This window comes from Leucoraja erinacea, chromosome 27 (assembly GCF_028641065.1).
Source record: "Leucoraja erinacea ecotype New England chromosome 27, Leri_hhj_1, whole genome shotgun sequence".
Classification (NCBI taxonomy): Eukaryota; Metazoa; Chordata; class Chondrichthyes; order Rajiformes; family Rajidae; genus Leucoraja; species Leucoraja erinaceus.
Window position 1 is genome coordinate 24,365,844 of NC_073403.1, and position 20,141 is coordinate 24,385,984.

At 42.9% G+C, this 20,141-nt stretch overlaps 1 protein-coding gene across 1 annotated transcript in view; it reads right to left on the reverse strand.

The window, feature by feature from the left end:
- Positions 1-2,280: 2,280 nt before the first annotated feature.
- LOC129710031 (acid-sensing ion channel 2-like) overlaps positions 2,281-20,141 on the reverse strand; it is a 78,301-nt gene continuing 60,440 nt past the window's right edge. Inside the window, exons 3-4 of the mRNA XM_055656717.1 lie at positions 3,954-4,090; positions 2,281-2,452 (exon numbers count right to left, since the gene is read on the reverse strand). Of these exons, the coding sequence (XP_055512692.1) occupies positions 2,281-2,452; positions 3,954-4,090 (309 nt within the window). The remainder of the gene's footprint in view (positions 2,453-3,953; positions 4,091-20,141) is intronic.

Genomic DNA, 20,141 nt, shown 5'->3' on the forward strand with positions numbered 1-20,141 from the left:
CTTGTGCAAGTTAAACCCACTGCTGATGGTTAATCTTATAGCTCCTTGAGACTTATTAAAGGGTCAACTTCATCAGAGTGGAACACAAGGCAAAATTTGGGAACTTCCACCTACATTTGGGAACTACCACCTCTGGCTTCACAATTCACAACTCTTTTGTCAGTCAGAGGAGGTTTACTGAACTAGTTGCTGGAATGGGGGCTTGTCTTAGAAACAAAGATTAAAGGCTTTTATCTAGCAGGGGTGACTATAGTAAAACATACAAAGGGCCTGTCCCACCGTATGAGGTAATTCAAGAGTTCTCCCGAGTTTTCCCCTAATTCGAACTCGGGGAATGTCCGTAGCGGGTCCGTAAGAGTTCGTGGATGCAGGGAATGGAGGAATAGGGATCATGTGAAAGCAGATGAGGTTAGTTTATCTTGACATCATGTTGGGCACAGATGTTGTGAGCCAAAGAGCCTTTTCCAGTGCTGTACTGGTCTTTCGTTCTATGTTCAATCTGTTGCAGGAAGCAACTCATTTGTCCATTTGATGTCACAGGAGGCCCTTTGACTGCATTGACAGACTGGACGGCCAAGTGACAAATCTTTCATGCCATTTTAACTGCTCAGTGGTAGAGTTTGCTGCAGTCTGTGCTGCTATGCCGAGAGCAAAGAACAAAGGTTGAACTGTGCCTGATCCTGAAGCAGGAAAGCTTCACACAAAGCAACAAACATCAAAGTTCTATTGATGGGAAAGATGTGTGGAATTTATTTTTTCATGGACGTAAACAAATCTAAACCAAAATTAACAAATAGGAAAAAGTAAAGTGAAAATATCAAATCAAAAAATATTTGTCGGTATGTCAGTAAATCAGAGGGCAAATTTCCAATCTGATCAACCAACTTTATATTCAACCAAGTAAGGAATTATAATTAATTAATGATCAAATCAGTTGACTGCAGACAAGACGAGACTGCAGACTGATAGACAAGAAGAGACAGATAGGCATTTTTTCAATGGTTTAATTGCGAAAGACTCTAATAATCCAACACCTCGGTATTTTGATGGTGCCGGACTAGTTGGATATTACTCTCTTGGATATCACTCATTAATACCCAAACACATATTTATTTCCTTACAAAGAAGTACAATAAATTTTCCAGTGAACCTGATAAGCTTAAATGGAACGGGAAAGATATAAGCACCCCAGACTTTACCTGCACCCAGTCCACAGCCCGGAGGTCTAGTCACAAAACCCACATGTACTTTGAGGTTGAGCAGACTAGGACTTTATTCTTTGGAACGCAGGAGGATGAGGGGTGAAATTATAGAGGTGTATAAGATCGTGAGAGGAGTAGATAGAGCAAATTTGCAGTGTCCTTTACCCAGAGCAGGGGAATCAAGAACCAGAGGATATGGTGAGGGGGGGGGGGGGGAGATTTAATAGGAACCTGAGGGGTAACATTATTACACAAAGGGTGGTAGGTGTACGGAACAAGCTGACAGAGGAGGTAGTTGAGGCAGGTGCTATCATAATGTTTAAAGAAACATTTGGACAGGTACAGGCTTGGAAGGCTATGGGCCAAATGCAGGCAGGTGGGACTACTGTAGATGGGGCATGTGGGTTGACATTGGCAAGTTGGGCTGATGGGCCTGTTTCCACACTGTATGACTATGTACTCTGAACCATTGGCTCACATTCTGAACAGAGCAGTGAGTATGGACCATCAGGATTTCCAAACACTCAGGTGCCAAATTGTTGAAGTTTAATTTTCTCTCACGATTTGATTTTCAGTAGATATTTTAACATTGAACCAACTATTCCAAATTGCATTTTCTGGTTCAGATCCTGTGGCAGCAAGTTAACCACCACCTCACCATCGCCTGTAGGGACGGCACAGTGGCCCACTGGTAGAGTTGCTGTCTCACAGCGTCAGAGACCCAGGTTCGATCCTGACCTCGGGTGCTGTTTGTGTGGAGTTAGCACATTCTGCCTGTGGTTGCATGGATTTCCTCCAGGTGCTCCGGTTTCCTCCCACATCCCGAAGGCATGCGGGTTTGGAAGTTAATTGCCTTCTATAAAATTACCCTTATTGTGTAGGGAGTGGATGAGATAAAGTGGAATCACATAGAGCTGGTGTGAATGTGGGATCAGTGGTCAACAAGGACTCGGTGGGCTGAGGGGCCTGTTTCCATGTTGTATCTCTAAACTAAACTAAACGTTCCACCCACAAAACATTACTGGGATTAGGTTAAAAGTGAGAAGTTTTTTTCAACTCGTACCTCACCCACCCAAATCTAGTTCTGTGGGAGTGAAGGATCGCTGGTGTCCATTTCTTCATTTAATGAGACTGCATTCCTGCATTTATTTTTCTCTCCGCCAACCTTAATACGGATTGGGTAGGTTTCACTTAGCTCGAAAAGTACAGGCAGCCAGAGTAAGATGTAGAGCTGTGTCTTCCCACGATTCCTGAGAGACAGGAGATACAAGCAGTTTGTCATGTTCACACAGAGCACCTTGTGTAGCACTGACCTGTGTTATTTGGGATTTCTAGTGACCTTAACTCCTGGTGTAAAAGCCCTCAAGTTGTTTGGGTATGTCTGTGCGGAACGGATGACAGGCAGCACTTGTTCACTACAACATTTCCAATGACCTTAGTCTAATATCTAATTAGATAAAAGAAGCTGCTGCTTGACCTTTGGTACGAGTCAATAAAAAAAAAAGACAAGTGCCATTTCTGGTTATCTTCTAACTCACAAAACACCTTCCACAGGAATGCAACAAAATAAGAACAGGAGTAGGCCACTGGGTCCCTTAAGCATGCCCTGCCATTCAGTCTGATCACGGCTGAACTCTTCTGGCCTCGAGTCCTGTACCAGTTCCACACAACCTTCAATTTTGCAATCTTTCACATATTTATCTATCTCCATCTTTAATATAGCTAATGATCTGGCCTGCACCACTCTCAGGGGCAGAGAAGTCCAGAGTTATTACCCTCTGAGAGAAGTAATATCCACACACTTGTTTTAAGTGGCCAGACCCTTATTTTGAAGCTATAATGTTGATGCTGCTATTTTATTATCATGTGCCTATGGACCTAGGTACAGTGAAATTCTTTGTTTTGCATGCAATCCAGTAAAAACATACTACAGATAAGCACAATCATACCTTCTGAACCTTCTGAATGTTGTAGTCAGCAGGGCAGTACTCTGCATATCGCCAACTTGGACAATTTAACATTTTTATCAAGCCAATTAACTTTGGAGTGTGGGAAGAAACCGAAGATCTCGGAGAAAACCCACGCAGATCACGGGGCGAACGTACAAACGCCATACAGACAGCACCCTTAGTCGGGATCGAACCCAGGTCTCTGGCGCTGCATTTTTTGCTGTAAAGCAGCAATACTACCGCTGTGCCACCGTGACTGCCCGGTCATAGATAACTTATCATAGATAAGTGGAAAAGTGCAATGGTTGCAGTGTAATGGTCGTGTAATAGTAGAAGCTATGTTCCTTTGTTCATGACTCTTCCACTTCTATCCTGTTGAGCCTTCTTAACATCTCAGATATTTGAATTCAGTCATTCTTCCAAACTCCGAGGAACACAACCCAAACCGTCCAGCGACTCTTGGCACGAGATCCCATGATTGAGTCCGATACATCTCCTCCAACTCCCTCCAATGAAACAATATCCTTTTTTGTGATAAGGGATCAAAACTGCGCTATCTGAAGGGCCTCAACCTGAAACATCATCCATTCCTTCCATCCAGAGATGCGGCCTGTCCCGCTGACTTAGTCCAGCGTTTTGTGTCTATCTTCGGTATAAACTAGCATCGGCAGTTCCTTCCTGCACATAATCAGTATTCTAGGTATGGCCTATGTACAACTGTACAAAACCTCTCTATTCCCACCTCTCCTTCACCATGAGGCCCAAAATGCCGTTGACTTTCTCAACCACATCTTGGGCCTACCTGTTAACTTTTTGTGGTCCGGGCACAAGAGCATCTCGAATCTCTTCAACGTCACTCATTTGCAGTCTCCCTCCATTTAGATGACAATCCATCTTTTGATTTCTCTTTGACAGCAAGCAGTCCTTACATTTTAAGAACTGTCATTCAAGAACACATTGCTAAATAGTGGTAACAATTCATCTCATTCAATGTTAGCTCTCAATGTCATTATGACATGATGTTGGCACAGCTGTGCTTGCAGCCTGTATATCTCTGTACATCTTTGTGACCATTTCCCATTCCAGCACTGGTGCACATAATTTAGGCTGACATTACAGTGCAGCGCTGAGGGAATTCTGCATTGTCAGTGATTCTGACTTTTGGATGAGTTGTTAAACCCAGTGGTTAAGCTCAAGCAAGTGTAATAGATCTCACTGCACAGCTCAGAGATGACAGGAGAGTTCCCCTAATGTCCCGGTCAATATTCATTCTTCAACTCACGCCGCTGAAAGAATATTAACCGACATGTAACATCGTTATTGTTCATGGGTCCTTGCTGTGTGCTGCTGAGTTGCTTTGCTGACAGCCTCAGTGATCGGATGTCGGTGGAAATTGACTGTAGTATGTATTTGGATATTCTAAGGCTATGATTTACACCATTTAAGTTCTATTACAATCACTTACTTGCTCCTGTTAATGTTATCATTTCATTATAAAAGCCCTTACTTCTTAAACATATTTATATTTGTGAAATGCAATGAACCAACACAACTGTGTAGGGCGTTCAAATAAAGGTTGCACTGAGTTCAGTAATAAAGGCACTCAGTTGATTTTTTTTTAATACCATTGTGTAATTTCATCTAGGAAGTGGGAAATTTGCCAATATTCAGAAAAGGCGATAAAAGCTTTCTCCCAATGTAAAAAAAAGATAAAGTATAATAGAACAGCTTGATTCTTATTTTAAAAAGTGCCCTTCTGCCAGCTGAAGTTATAGTGTGCCATATACACACACAGGCTGGGGTGAACCATTCATCTTAAGTAAGAGTTGAAGGTCTTGTACATTCCTTTTCTCTGCGTTATACTGCCATTTTAGAATTAACATTTTTATACCAATGGAATAAAAGCAAAAATAAACTTTCCAGCAAGGTCCTTACCACATCCAAATCCCAATTATCTGCTGGACACAGTTCCCATTTTTCAGAATAATCACAGTTAAAACTTGGGATAAAAATTAATTTCTTGCCAAATAACAGCACCTAACAAATCTCCTCACCTGCCCAATTCACCACAATTCTTTCCTCTTTGTTAATCCACACTTGTTAAGTGTGTCAGACAGGTTTCTGGCGCTTCATTAAGCTTCAGGGAGCTTTAAGGTTTTCTTCGCAATTCTAAGAGATTTTGAATTTAAAATGCATTATTTGAGATAATATTGTGAAATAATAAGAGATCACTCTTCCCAGGTCAATCCAAGAGCATGGACTGGACTTTGAAAATGGCTCTAAAACATGGTGCCTCTTCCATGCGGGATCAATAGGCTATTTCTGTACAATTTGCTAATCGGGCATGTGCGTAGCTTTGGCGATACTCTGCTAGATTGTAAGAAAATAATTTCACTGCGTTTGCACTTCGCTCAGGTGACAATAAATGCACCATTGAACCACTCAATTCAGACCATAAGACTTATAAGACATTAAGATCCAACTTCAAGTAAGACTCCACCCCACCCCATATGCACAAAACCCCCGCCCCCCCCCCCCCCTTTGTAGGCTCTTCTCCTATCTCACATTTTTCTTTATACCCACTCTTTTCCCCTCTCTTGTCCCTTTCCACCCATATTCCTCCCTCCAGTTTCACATTTCATTCCCCTTCTCAGACACCCGCTTGTCTCCTTTTTAGCTCTAGCCTTTGTCACTTGCTCCATCCATTTTGCCAATCAAAACCCCCCTCACCTGTCACTTGCCAGGCTTTGACCCACCCCCGCTCCTCCTTTCCAGTTTTCTCCCCACTAATCCTCTCCGTCACAACCCAAAATGTTGTCTGTCCATTCCCTCCACAGGTGCTGCTTGAAGCGCTGAGTTCTGGGTTTTGCATTAAGATTTGTAATTGTATTTGGATTACTTTCAGTACAGACAATCTCCAATAATTCTGATAATCAGACACCCTGGGGTCTTTGATGCCAGACTAGTTGACTTTTCAGACTATTCACACAAATATATTAATACCCGGCATTCAATTTTTTTTTTAAGATCAAGCACAGCAGTGTAATCAATTTTGGCCTGAACCCAGTTAGTTTAACCAGAAACACAAGGAACTGCAGCTACTGGAATCTTGAGCGATCCACACAATGCTGGAGTAACTCAGCACATCAGGCAGCAATGTAACTCAGCACATCACAATGCTGGAGTAACTCAGCAGGACAGGCAGCATCTCTGGAGAGAAGGAATGGGTGACAATTTGGATCAAGACCATTCTTCAGACTAGAGTCAAGGGAAAGGGAAATGAGAGATATAGAAGGTGATGTAGGGAGATAAAATAAATGAATGAAAGATAAGCAAAAAAAGTAACAATGATAAAGGAAACGGGCCATTGTTAGCTGTTTGCTCGGTGCTGGGATCAGGCAGCATCTCTGAGATGCTGAACAGAGATGATGAACAGGCAACATTTCGGATTGGGACCTTTCTTCAAACTACTCTTAACGTAACCTGAGAAATGGGACTTGGTGAGCCAGATGGTTAATAATTGGCATTTCTGAACATTGGATTCATGGAGTTTTACCGTAGCGACATTCTAGAACGGTAAACGGTGAACTTTCCCGAGCAGTTGTTTCACAGTAAATTTTGACATGGAAGACGGCTTCGAGAATATTTTTTGTTAAGTTGCAAACCTTATTATGTTTGAGCTGAATGCCATTTGGAAACACACAAAACAATTACAAAACCATCAGAGTGCTGGCTTTATTTAACTCTGCCACCATACATCAGGCAAGTTCCACTCATATATTTAATTCCTGAGCCTGATCCGAAGCAATACTTTGACAACTGGCATATTTGACCCCCAGGCACATGGCTTGATGTTTCATCTCAAACATGCTGTCTGATTTTATCAGGTAATTCGTGGATTGACTGGTCTTCCTGTATGCGTTCGGAAACGAGGACATTTGTTTTGAATTATTTGTTAGTCTTTTTTTATCTATACACTTCGATTTTTCAAAAGAAATTGTGAAAGACAATTATAGAATCAATTAAATATACAACACAGAATCGGCCCACCTTGTCCATGCCAACAGTGGTGCCTCTCTGCACCACCCCGCAGTTGCCTGCATTAGTCCCATATCCCAGTAGGAACTTACCTCCCCAAGAACCTGTCCAACCAACTTTTAAATGCTGCAATTGCATCTGCCTTTACCACCACCTCATCCCAGATAGTCACACTCTGAGTGGAAAAGCGTCACCCCTTAGATCCCAGGACAGCACAGTGGTGTAAGGGTGGCACAGAGTGTAATGGTAGAGCTGCTGCCTTAGTGCCAAAGTCCCGGGTTCGATCCTGACTACGGGTCCCGTCTGTACGTTCCCTAGTGACCACCTGGGTTTTTTCCGTGTGCTCCAGTTTTCTTCAACACTCCAAGTCATACAGCTTTGTTCTTAGTGTGCAGGATAGTGTTAGTGTACGGGATGATCGCTGGTTGGTTCAGACTCGATGGGCCGAAGGGCCTGTTTCCATGCTGTATATCTAAAGTCTAAATCTCCCTTAAATTTCTGCGTTTTCATCTTAAACCTGTAATTCTGGGCTCCCATGCCTTGCGAGAAAGATTCGGACTATATTTTCTATCTGCGCCTTTCATAATAATAAAAAAATTTACAAGGTCACCTCTTAACCTCCTACATTCCAGTGAGAATACAACCAGCCTATCCAACCTCTCCTTACAACTGTGGTCCTGAATTTCAGAAAACATTGTGATGAATGTAATCTGCACGCTCTCTCTCTATTGCTACCACATCTTTCTGACAGCATGACAACCAGAGCTGTACACAATGCTCAGTGCAGTCTGACCAATGTTTTTTACAACCGCAACATGACTCGATGACTCTTTAGGCAGGTGGGACTAGTGTAGATGGGACATGTTGGTCAGCATGGGTAGCTTGGGCCAAGGGCCTGTTTCCATGCTGTATGACCTGTTGACTATGACATACCAACTCTTTTACTCAGTGCCTCATGCTATGATATGATACCAAATGCTTTTTTCACTGTGTAATCCATGTAGACGGCTTCTTTCAACCTTGAACATACACTCAAGGTCCGTCTGTCAATCAATTTTCCTAAGGTTCCTCCCCTACATTTTGAAATATCCTACCAGAATATGATCCATCACTTTTTTAAATTGCCTTTGCCACCACTCCCAACTTTCCAACTGGTCTGTGTCCCAGTATATTCTTCGACAACCTTCTGCACTATCTACAAGTTCATCAATTTTGTGTTAAATAGATACATAGACAACAGGTGCAGAAGTAGGCCATTCGGCCCTTTGATCCAGCACCACCATTCAATGTGATCATGGCTGATCATCCACAATCAGTACCCCGTTCTTGCTTCTCCCCATACCCCTTGATTCTGCTAGCCCTAAGAGCTCTATCTAACTCTCTTTTGAATGCATCCAGTGAATCGGCCTCCACTGCCTTCTGAGGCAGAGAATTCCACAAATTCACAACTCTCTGTTTTGCCTCATCTCGGTTCTAAATGGCCCACCCCTTATTCTTAAACTGTGGCCCCCGGTTCTGGATTTCCCCAACATCGGGCACATGTTTCCTGCATCTAACATGTCTAATCCCTTAATAATGTTTTTGTTTCCCTGAGATCCCCTCTCTTCCTTCTAAATTCCAGTGAATACAAGCCCAGCCGCTCCATTTTTTCATCATATGACAGTCCTGCCATCCCGAGAATTAACCTCGTGAACCTACGCTGCACTCGCTCAATACCAAGAATGTCCTTCCTCAAATTATTGTCCCACAAAATTACAAATTATACCACCAACATTCTCATCCAAGTCATTTATACTTATATATTATAATAGTCTCAGCATCGATCGTTACGATACAACACTTGTCACAGATTTCCATTCAGAAAAACACCCATCCATCATTTCCCTCTGCGTCCCGTCACAGAGCTAATTTTTAATCCAGTTTGCCAATAGCCTCGAATCCCTTGTGATTTAACCTTTTGGAATAGCCTATCATGCAGAATCGTGTCAAATGCCTTGCTAAAGTCCATATAAACTACATGGATTGCCAACCCATTTAATGTTTACAGTTGGTGAAAAAATAAGAAAAATTGCATCAGATGATTGATAATCATTGCAATGGAACACAGCTGTCTAGTATTATTTTCCAATTGCATCGTATAACCAAATTATACAACAGTATGAGGAATGAGAGACACAGCATGATGCCAGAAATGTAAGGATATAAAAATCAAGAAAACACAGGCTCCTTTCTTCCCTGGGAATAGGGTAAAGAATGACTAATGACCTCATAGACTATCAAACATCAACAACTTCTCCTTTGACTACTCTTGCTTTCTCCAAGTTAAAGAAGTAGCTATGGTCACTCGCATGGGCCCTAGCTATGCCTGCCCTTTTGTCGGTTACATCGAACAGTCAAACTTGTTGCAAACGTACACTGGCACCGTACCCAATTCTTTCTCCACTACATTGCATCCGACACCTGTGCATAACTTGTTTATTTGCTTAACTTTACCACTATTTTCCACCCTGCCTTCAAATTCACTTGGTCTCCCTCGGCCGCCTCCCTCCCCTTTCTTGATCTCTCCATCTCCATCATGGGTGACACAGAATATTGACAGACCTTGACTACAAAACTACCGACTGCCACATTTACCAGGACAACGCTTCCTCTCACCCTGAGATCCTGAGCTGCAAAGTAGAAGGGACAAAGGGAAATGGTCAGGTTGGCTGGCATCCTTGTTGTTACTTCCAGCCTATCTGAGGCAACACGCAGTGAAGACATAAAGGATGGAAGGATCCTGAGATGGACTGAGCTGGGATGATGCCTGGATTGTAAAGTGTTAAGAAAGGTTGGAACTATTTGGATTGCTTTCTCTTGAACATCAAAGGCTGAGCATGGACCTGCTGGCAGTATATGAAACTATGAGAGGCACAAATAGCATAAATAGTTAGAATCTTTCTCCCAATGTGGAAATGTCAGGGTTATACTATAGGTTTAAGATGACTGGAGGAAGGTTAAAAGTAGATTTACAAGGCCATTATTTTTTAACACAGAAAGAGGTATGTGACTGGAACGCACTGTCCGAGGGTGGGAGAAGCAGACAGCAACTAGCAACATTTAAGAGGTATTCAGACCGGCACATGAACAGGCAGGGAACAGATGGATAAAGGCCATATGGAGGCAGGTGAGATTCGTCAAATTGGCATCGTGGCTGGTGTAGCCTTGGCGAGCCAAAGGTTTTCTTCCTGTGCCTACACTCTCCTATGATCCAAGTTGTATTAGATATTCCTGCTTCTGTTTCCCATGTATTAGGGCGAGCTAGATTTACACTGACACTGGAACAAATTTCAAGGCCTTTCATGGTGATGAAATCAGACAAAAGTCTAAATCAAGACACGAAGGATATATTAGCTAGGGCAAGTAAACTTTGGTCACACGTAAATTAGATTGTAACAAAAGATTGCAGGAGAAAGCATTAAGTAATGAATAAGTCATTGTCAGATAAATAAAGATCTTACTATTTGATTCGCTCCATTTAATCTCAGCTCATTTGGGCAATTCATGTGAGCTAATGCGGAATTCACAAAATGCTTAATATGTAGAAATTACCAAAGAAAAGTCATTAACAGAAAACAGCATTTTGATGCCAATAGAAATACTGCGTGCAAACCCATACAGACATCATAGACCTGTTGTCGACACCACAGTCATGTCACTTTATGTCCTCACAAAGAAATGAACTGAAAATATAGCTGAAAGAAGTCCAATTCCAGAATGAAAGGAACATAAATGTTTTAGTGGCAACATCAGTAAAACAGATTTTCCACTTCCCTCATCAAAGCTTGCCTAAATTGATAATTAAAGACTTATAATGAGACTGTCTTAGTTAAGAAACCAATTTTGTATAGTTTGTAAACAACATTGGATAATTTAAGAATACCTGGGTGTGAATTAGGTTGAAATCTAATCAGCAAATTTAATTACTTCATATAAGGATTAAAGATGGCTCTCCAACAATGAGCTACAGATTAGAATCTGGCAATTCGTTTAAATTATTTCTGCATAGAGTAACAGTCACCCAGAAGTAAAATGGAGAATAAAATCTAATCAAAGAATGCTGATAGCTTAGAGATAGACTCTTGGTTACCCATGAGTGAATTCAATGCTGGAATGTAATCAAATAATTTAAATCTTCATGTGTATAATAATGTTTCAAATAATTATTTTACAAGCTATGATTACGAGCCAACTGATTTACACACGGATTATCAATAGAATTATAAATTATATGCTCGAACAGAAAGATTCTGATAGTTTATTTACAGATACACGATGATATGAATTTCCTTGAATAAAAATTTGAACTATTAAATAAAGTTGGATTATTTCTTTAGAAAAGATGATCTTAGTAATGCTAACAATGGAATCACTAGATTGTATGAAAAAGCATCTAATTCAATAATGTCCTCCGGTGAAAGAAATTTGCTGGTCTACTCAATCTGTCCAAATATGTGACTCCAAACCTACCAATGTAGTTTTCCCTTAAATACATCCTTAATCCAGGGGCAATTCGGGATGGATAATAAATGCACACATTGCCAAGTACACCAACAATTCATGTTGCAGTCCAGTTATATCAAAAGATTAACAACATTTTACATTAAACCTGGCAAATCAATAAATCTAGGAATGAAACAACTCAATCTGAAGAAGCTCCCAACGAAACATCATCAATCCGTGTCCTCCAGAGGTGCTGCTTGACCTGCTGAGTTGCTCCAGCACTTTGTGTTCAAAGTAAGTTTCAAGCTTATGCAGTTCCTTGTGCCTCCATGAAACATTGCAACTGTTTTAAGGCTAAAAAAAATGGCCGGCTAAAATTTGTTGTTTAGAACATTATTCCAATAAGCATAGTTTTTCCTATTTTTAGCCAGTGAAAATAACTTACAAAAAACTGCAAGACCGTACTATTCTACATATCTATTTCGTGAAAAACATCAAATGAGACGCGACTTAATATCTTCAGAGAAGATATGCATCCTCTTGGTGTTGATATTGGTTATTATTATCACACGTACTGAGATACGGTGAAAAACTTTGTTTGTATGCTCTGAATTCAATTCATACTATGCACAAGTGCAATTGAGCTGTGTATAAGTACAACAGGTATTGCAAAGAGACACAGCATTATGGCATCCCAGTTACAAAAAAAGTGCAAATTAAAAAAGTGCAAAGATCACAATGAGGTAGGTTGGGGCATCAGGACTATGCCCTTAGCATATAGGAGGATCAATTAGTAGTCTGATAACAGCAGGGAAGAAGCTGTTCCTGAATCTGGCGGAATGGGCTTTCAAGCTTTTCTATCTTCTGCCTAATGGGAGAGAAGAGGGAATGACCAAAGTGTAAATGGTCCTCGGTTATATTGGCTGCTTTCCCGAGGCAGCATGGTATAGATGGAGTTAATGGGGCTGGTTTGTGTGATGGACTGGGCTGCATCCACAACATCCCGTAACTTCTTGTGGTCTTTGGCAGAGCTGTTGCCATACCAAGTTGTGATACATCAAGATCAAATATCAAATCTTGATATTTTCTATGGTGCATCTGCAGATGTTGGTAAGAGTTATTGGAGACATGCCAAAATTCCTGTCTTTCGAGGAAGTAGGGGCATTGGTATGGTTTATTGGCTGCTCCTTCATGGGACCTCTCTCTGCCTGTCCTTCCTGTGAAACTTCCTTCTCCTAATAACTATCTTCTCATTAATCCTTCCGTTCGGTGACCTTGTACTAGTTCCTCCTTCTCTCATCCTACCCCTCTTGTAAAATTTATAATTTTACCAAGCCAATTAGCCTACAAACCTGTACATCTTCTGAGTGTGGGAGGAAACCAGAGCACCCAGAAAAAACCCATGCAGGTCAAGGGGAGAATGTACAAACTACGTACATGCAGCACCAGTAGTCATGTTTGAAACTAGGTCTCTGGCACTGTAAGGCAGCAACACAACTACTGCGCCATTTGTGCGAATAGCTGATCAATGATCAGCGTGGACTCAGTAGGTCGAAGGGCCTGGTTCTACGCTGTAACTCTAAACTAGATTTTAATATTAATTGATAATGATATGGGAGGAGACAGCTCGAGGGTTAAGGAATAGGAGGAGACAGGGCTAGCAAACTTGGGAGAATTCAATGTTCATGCCATCCGGACGCAAGTTACCCAGGCGGAATATGAGGTGCTGTTCCACCAATTTCCGGTGTTGCTCACTCTGGCAATGGAGGAGACCCAGGACAGAGAGGTCGGATTGGGAATGGGAGGGGGAGTTGAAGTGCTGAGCCACCGAGAGTTCAGGTAGGTTATTGCGGACTGAGTGGAGGTGTTCGGTGAAACGATCGCCCAACCTCCGCTCAGTCTCACCGATGTAAATCAGCTGACATCTAGAGCAGCGGATGCAGTAGATGAGGTTGGAGGAGATACAGGTGAACCTTTGACGCACCTGGAACGACTGCTTGGGTCCTTGAATGGAGTCGAGGTGAAGGGGCAGGTGGGGGAGGGGGGGGGGCCTTCATAGCAAGAGGATTTGATTATTGGAGCAAGGAGGTCCTACTGCAGTTGTACAGGACTGTGGTGAAACCGCATCTGGAGTTTTGTGTGCAGTTTTGGTCTTCTAATTTGAGGAAGGACATTTTTGCTATTGGGAGAGTGCAGTGTAGGTTTCCCAGGTTAATTTGTGGGATGGCGGGACTGACATGTGATAAAAAAAATGGATTGACTGAGTTTATATTCACTGGAATTAAGAAGGATGAGAGGGAATCTTATAGAAACATAAAAATTCTTAAGTGATTGGACAGGCTAAATGCAGGAAAAATGTTCCCGATGTTGGGGGACTCCAGGTCCAGGGGACACAGTTTAAGAATAAGCGGTCGGCCATTTAGAACTGAGATGAGGAAAAACCTTTTCACCCAGAGAATTGTGAAACTGTGGAATTCTCTGCCACAGAAAGCAGTGGAGGAAAATTCACTGGATGTATTCAAAATAGAGTTGGATATAGCACTTAGGGCTAATGGAATCAAGGAATATGGGGTGAAAGCAGGACCGGGGTACTGATTTTGAATGATCAGCCATGAGCATATTGAATGGCTGTGCAGGCTCGAAGGGCCAAATGGCCTATTCCTGCACGTATTTTCTTTGTTTCTATGATTCACGCACACCTGAATGGTTTATGGACAACTGAGTGGAGTAATTCCATTTCATCCCTGTATAGATTGCCCACTCCTCAAATTGTCCCTCGATCCATGATCCAAACGCTCAAGATAGGGGAAGGAACCTCGCAAAGCTACTGAATTCTAACTAATTTCCTCTTCCTGAAATGCCTGCAGCAAGCGAGGTAAAGGCTTTTGTATGCAGAAAGCGTGCAAGGACCTGCATGAGGGAATCTTGCTGCATGAGGCCTTACACAAAGTAGGTGAACCTTCATCACATCTTTTTTCAATTTCCATCCAATTATCTCATTACTATTTTGGAACCTTGCCTTCTTTAATGAGATGCAATCTTCCTGATGTTATAACAGTACCTACACATGACTGACTGTGAAGAGTTTTAGATCATGGAATCATAAACAAAAATTCGAGATAAATGCAAAGCTCTGTCCTTTATGTGAAGAGCTGTGATCAAATTAAGGTCGGATGATAATTTTCAGCTGCTGGAATCAGACCCTTATGTTGTCAGACAAAATACATAGTATCTGTAAATATTATAAATGGGTTTTACTCTCCACAACTCAATAGTGACATTTCAAAGAGAAGAAATGAACACACAAATGATCCAGAGAGTAATTGCGGCAATTTTCAACCTGCATGTTAAACATGTAGAACAATTTGCTCACTGTTGTAAGGCCTGGTACGCTTTTCATTTATTAATTTTCAGTTATCAATATCAAAAGAGCACAAAGTGTTGGAGTAACTCAGCGGGTCAGGCAGCAACCCTGGAGAACATGGAAAGGCGACGTTACGGGTCGGGATCCTTCTTCAGTCTGTTTCTACTAATATCAATTTCAGTGGCAAATATTTGCACTTGTGTTATAGACATATTTTACAGTGTATAATTGAGACTGAATCCACCTGCAATAAATCCTTATGAAATTTTTATCTCTCTCCCAATCCAACTGTTGTTCAACCCCAATGTCCTTCATTCAACCAGTATTTACTCCGTCTCAACTGCCAAACCTTCAAGCTTGGATATTTCCTTCCTAAACCTTTCTTTCTTTCCGCCACTTCTTTAGGATGCTTCTTAAAAGCTTTCGTTTTAGTTTAGTTTAGTAATACAGATCAGAAACAGGCCTTTCGGACCACCGAGTCCGCACCAACAAGCGACACACACACACAAGGGACAATTTTACATTTATACATTAATACCAAGCCAATTAACCTACAAACCTGTACGTCTTTTGAGTGTGGGAGGACACCGAAGATCTGAGAAAACCCACGCAGGTCACGGGAAGAACGTACAAAATCCGTACAGACAAGCACCCGTAGTCAGGATCGAACCCGGGTCTCTGGTGCTGTAAGGCAGTAGCTCTACTGCTATGCCACCATGCCACATTTGGTTCATGAGACTTGGTTGAATTTTATGTGATACTGCTCTGGTACAATGCCTTGTGAATGAGATATCAGTTGTAGAAGCTGTTGCTAGTTGCTCTGTCAATGTTTTATCTCAATTTTTCCCAGATCACCAATCCTAATCATATTTTGTCTCTGATTTCACAACACTTTTCTTTTAGCAAAGAATTGTTCAATTTTGATTTGCTTTTAGAATACAGCGGTATCAGATTATGCACTCTTAACCATATAACCATATAACCATATAACAATTACAGCACGGAAACAGGCCATCTCGACCCTTCTAGTCCGTGCCGAATACATAATCTCCCTTAGTCCCATATACCTGCGCTCAGACCATAACCCTCCATTCCCTTCCCATCCATATAACTATCCAATTTATTTTTAAATGATAAAAACGAACCTGCCTCCACCACCTTCATTGGAAGCTCATTCCACACAGCTACCACTCTCTGAGTAAAGAAGTTCCCCCTCATGTTACCCCTAAACTTCAGTCCCTTAATTCTCATGTCATGTCCCCTTGTTTGAATCTTCCCTACTCTCAGTGGGAAAAGCTTTTCCACGTCAACTCTGTCTATCCCTCTCATCATTTTAAAAACCTCTATCAAGTCCCCCCTTAACCTTCTGCGCTCCAAAGAATAAAGCCCTAATTCTTTCAATTGCAACACTTAACAATTTGGAACACAATTAAGTGAAGTGCTGATAATCGAGTCTCAGGACCAACAGATTCCTGGGTTTATTAGATGATACTCCCAACATACTTTTATTATCCCCCTTTATCTCATACGTCTCTCTTCGGTATAAACCAGCATCTGCAGTTCCTTTCTACACATACTTTTATTTCACTTCTTTTGCATGTTACGCTGCAGTACAATAATTTTTTCATTGAATCCAATGAGTTCAAAGGAGGTGAGGGACTAAGTCCTGGTCAGTTTAAAGGGAGTGAGAGAAACAGAACCTGTTGAATTACAGTCTGTACAGTTCAGCTTGTCGAGTTTAGTTTATTGTTGTCTCGGGTAGAGTGAAAAGCTTGTAGTTGTGTGCTATCCAGTCAGCGAAAAGGCTATAAATGATTACAGTGTACAAATGCAGGATAAATGGTTTAAGGCTTTCATATTGTCAAATTATTCGGGTCATCAACTCCAGCCACCACCCGACCCACAACCTGGACCCCAGTGTCGTCCACAAACCTACCCACATTCCTGACCCCTGGTGCTCCCAACTCCAGCCCACATTCCCAGTCACACACGGGTGACTTTATGAAAGACAAGTCCATGGATTGAGGATTTAGCGTACTAATGAATTAATCCAAACACCAGATCATTGGAACATCTGAACAACTGGCACCAAATTGCCAGAGTCTTACTGACCCTAAATACATAATGCATCCACTGCACCTTCAACAGAAAGCATTTCTTACAGAGTTTGTCAGAGGCACAGTGCTAGCTTTTGAACTGACAGCCTCACACTGAATACATTTACTTCTGCAGCTCCACAGAGTTTCTCTGAGAGGAAGAAAGGAGGTTCAAAAAGGGAACATTCAACAGAAATCAGGTTAATAGCAAGTTGACAATCAGGTTGAACCCAAAAGGATTGGATGGCAAATAAAGAACAAAAGAAGAAGAGAAAAGAGGGAATATGGGAGTAGATCAGTAGCTGAGATAAAAATAAGTTAAAAAAATCCTCTAGAGACACAAGGAGTTGCAGATGCTGGAATCTTGGGCAAAGCACAAAGTAATGGAAGAACTTAACAGGTCAGGCAGCATCTGTGGGGGGGAATGGACAGATGACATTTCAGATTGAGACCATTCCTCAGTTGGAAGAAGGGTCACGACCCAACGCGTCATCTGTCCGATCCCTCCACAATGATGCTGAAAATGTCCTCTATACGCATATAAATAATAAATAACTAGAAAGTGGAATGGATAAGTAAATAAGTGTAGATCAGTGCATGTTCCTTTAACCATAGTGACCTCCCGTATTACTAACCACTCCCCATTGTCTCCAGTATAATTGTAGTGTCCCCACCTCTAGCTCGCTCTCTAGCTCCAGTGATGACCACGGACAGCTACAGCATAGTGATTAACAGTGACCTAATAAACAGTTATAGTAAAAGACTTGTGTGTGTGCAGTAAGTCCTTTTACATGGTGTCATAGCGGTAGACTTGCGTCTCCTGTTCATCGGTTTTTGTTTTATCATTTCTTTCTCCCAGTCCTTCCCTCCTTTCTTTTATCATGTCCCACCACTGTCGTCGACCAGACCAGTTGGTGTTCGACACGGACATTGTCCATCGCTGGACCGTGTTCCAGCGCGATTACGAGCATTATATTGCTATCGCCCATCCTGATGCCACTCCTGCTGTACAGGCTCACCTATTGCTTAACCTCGCGGGACCTGCAGCTATGGATCAGTATGCATCGTTCCATTTCGCCGCCGGAGAGGACCGCAACGACCCGGTATGTCTCCTTAATAAGTTCGCTGCCCTCTGTGATATTCCTACCAACAACATCATCGAACGCTTCAAATTCTTCCAGAGGCAGCAGCTGCCAGGCGAGCCTGTCGGCACTTTCATTGCCGCCTTGCATCACCTGGCTCAGCGCTGCCGCCTTGACACAATCACCCCTGACGAATTAATTAGGGACGTCCTGGTCAATGGTCTCCGCAACGATAGACTGCGTGAGCAACTCTTAGTTAAACCCGATCTGACACTGCGGGATGCTATGTATTCTGCACGCATGTCTGAAGCCGTTGGTTCCGTGTCCAGACAGGCTCCCCAGGACATTAACTTCACCGGTCAAGCCGGTCGCCTGACTACGCGACGCAACCCCGCGGCTCTCCCCATGAAAGTCGCCACCTCCACTGTCCCGCGACGCTGCCCTAACTGCTTTTTTACGGCTCATCCCTCAAACATTTGCCCGGCACAGGGCAAGACCTGTCTTTCCTGTGGCAAACTCGGCCACTTTTCTGCCGCCTCCCGTTCCCGTGGGAAGCCAGTCCCTGCTCCAAGAAGGAGTCTAAACAACCTTGCCGAACTAAACAACATTGCACTCCCTGATAGCGCTCTGCTTCCTCAGTACGAGCTGGAGGAGCTCCCAGACTCTGATGCACTCCCCTCTCGTGAAGATCCAACTATTTTTTCACTTTTGGGTACACCTGCTCTGATTACGGATCCCTCTGTGCATGTTACTGTGAACGGCCATTCCTTTTCAGCCAAGGTCGATACTGGCGCTTTCGCCAATGTTATGTCAATAAGCCTTTTCAAGCAGATCAGATCTGGTGAGAAAGTACTCCCTGGCGACACCTGCCTCCATGCCTACGGGGGGGGCGTCCTGGTTCCCGTGGGTAAGGCAACTCTTATCTGTACAGTTCTAGAGGCCTCTCGGCCCCTCACTTTCCACCTGCTGGACTCTGACAACGTCACCCTGCTGGGCGCCCGTGCGTGTCAGGACCTGGGGCTAGTCTCATTCCACCACAGCATTCACCTGGTGCAGGCCCCCATGGACCCACTGACCGAGTACCCCGACCGTTTTGATGACGTTCTGGGCAAGCTGCCCTGCGACTACAAGATTGTTGTCGACCCAGAGCGTCGACCCGGTGATTCGACCGGCACACCGCGTCTCCTTTGCCATGAAGGGCCGCGTGGAGTCTACTCTGCGCGATATGGTGACCATGGGCATCCTCAAGGAGGTGAGCGCTCCCACCAGGTGGGTCTCCACCATGGTCGTCGCAGCCAAAAAGGACAAAAGCGAGATTCGGATCTGCATTAACCCCAAGGACCTCAACCTTGCCATCAAGCGCCCCCACTACCCCATGCGGACGGTAGAGGACGTTGCTGCACAGGTCGGCCCTGCTACTGTCTTTTCAGTCCTAGACGCCAAGAGCTCCTTCTGGCAGATCCCTCTGGACGAACGCTCCTCATTCCTCACCACTTTCAGCACGACCACGGACAGCTACAGCATAGTGATTAACAGTGACCTAATAAACAGTTATAGTAAAAGACTTGTGTGTGTGCAGTAAGTCCTTTTACAATAAGGAGCAAAAAAGAAATCTACATGTAGAGACAGAGGGCACGTGAGAGGTAATAACTGAACACTTTGACTTCATCTATACCAATGAGAAAAATGCTGCAAAAATAAACCATGGAGAAGTAATGAATCAACTAAAAATTAATAAAGAGGAGACACTAGAAAGATTGAACAAGTCACTCGATCAAGGTAAGATGCATCATAGGGACAACAAGGAGGTGTAGACGCTGGAAGCTTGATCAAAACACACAATGCTCAAGGAGCTCAGAGGGTCAGGCAGAATCTCTGGAGGGAATGAATAGGCGACGTTGTGGTCCCTCTTCAGGTTGCTAGGGGTT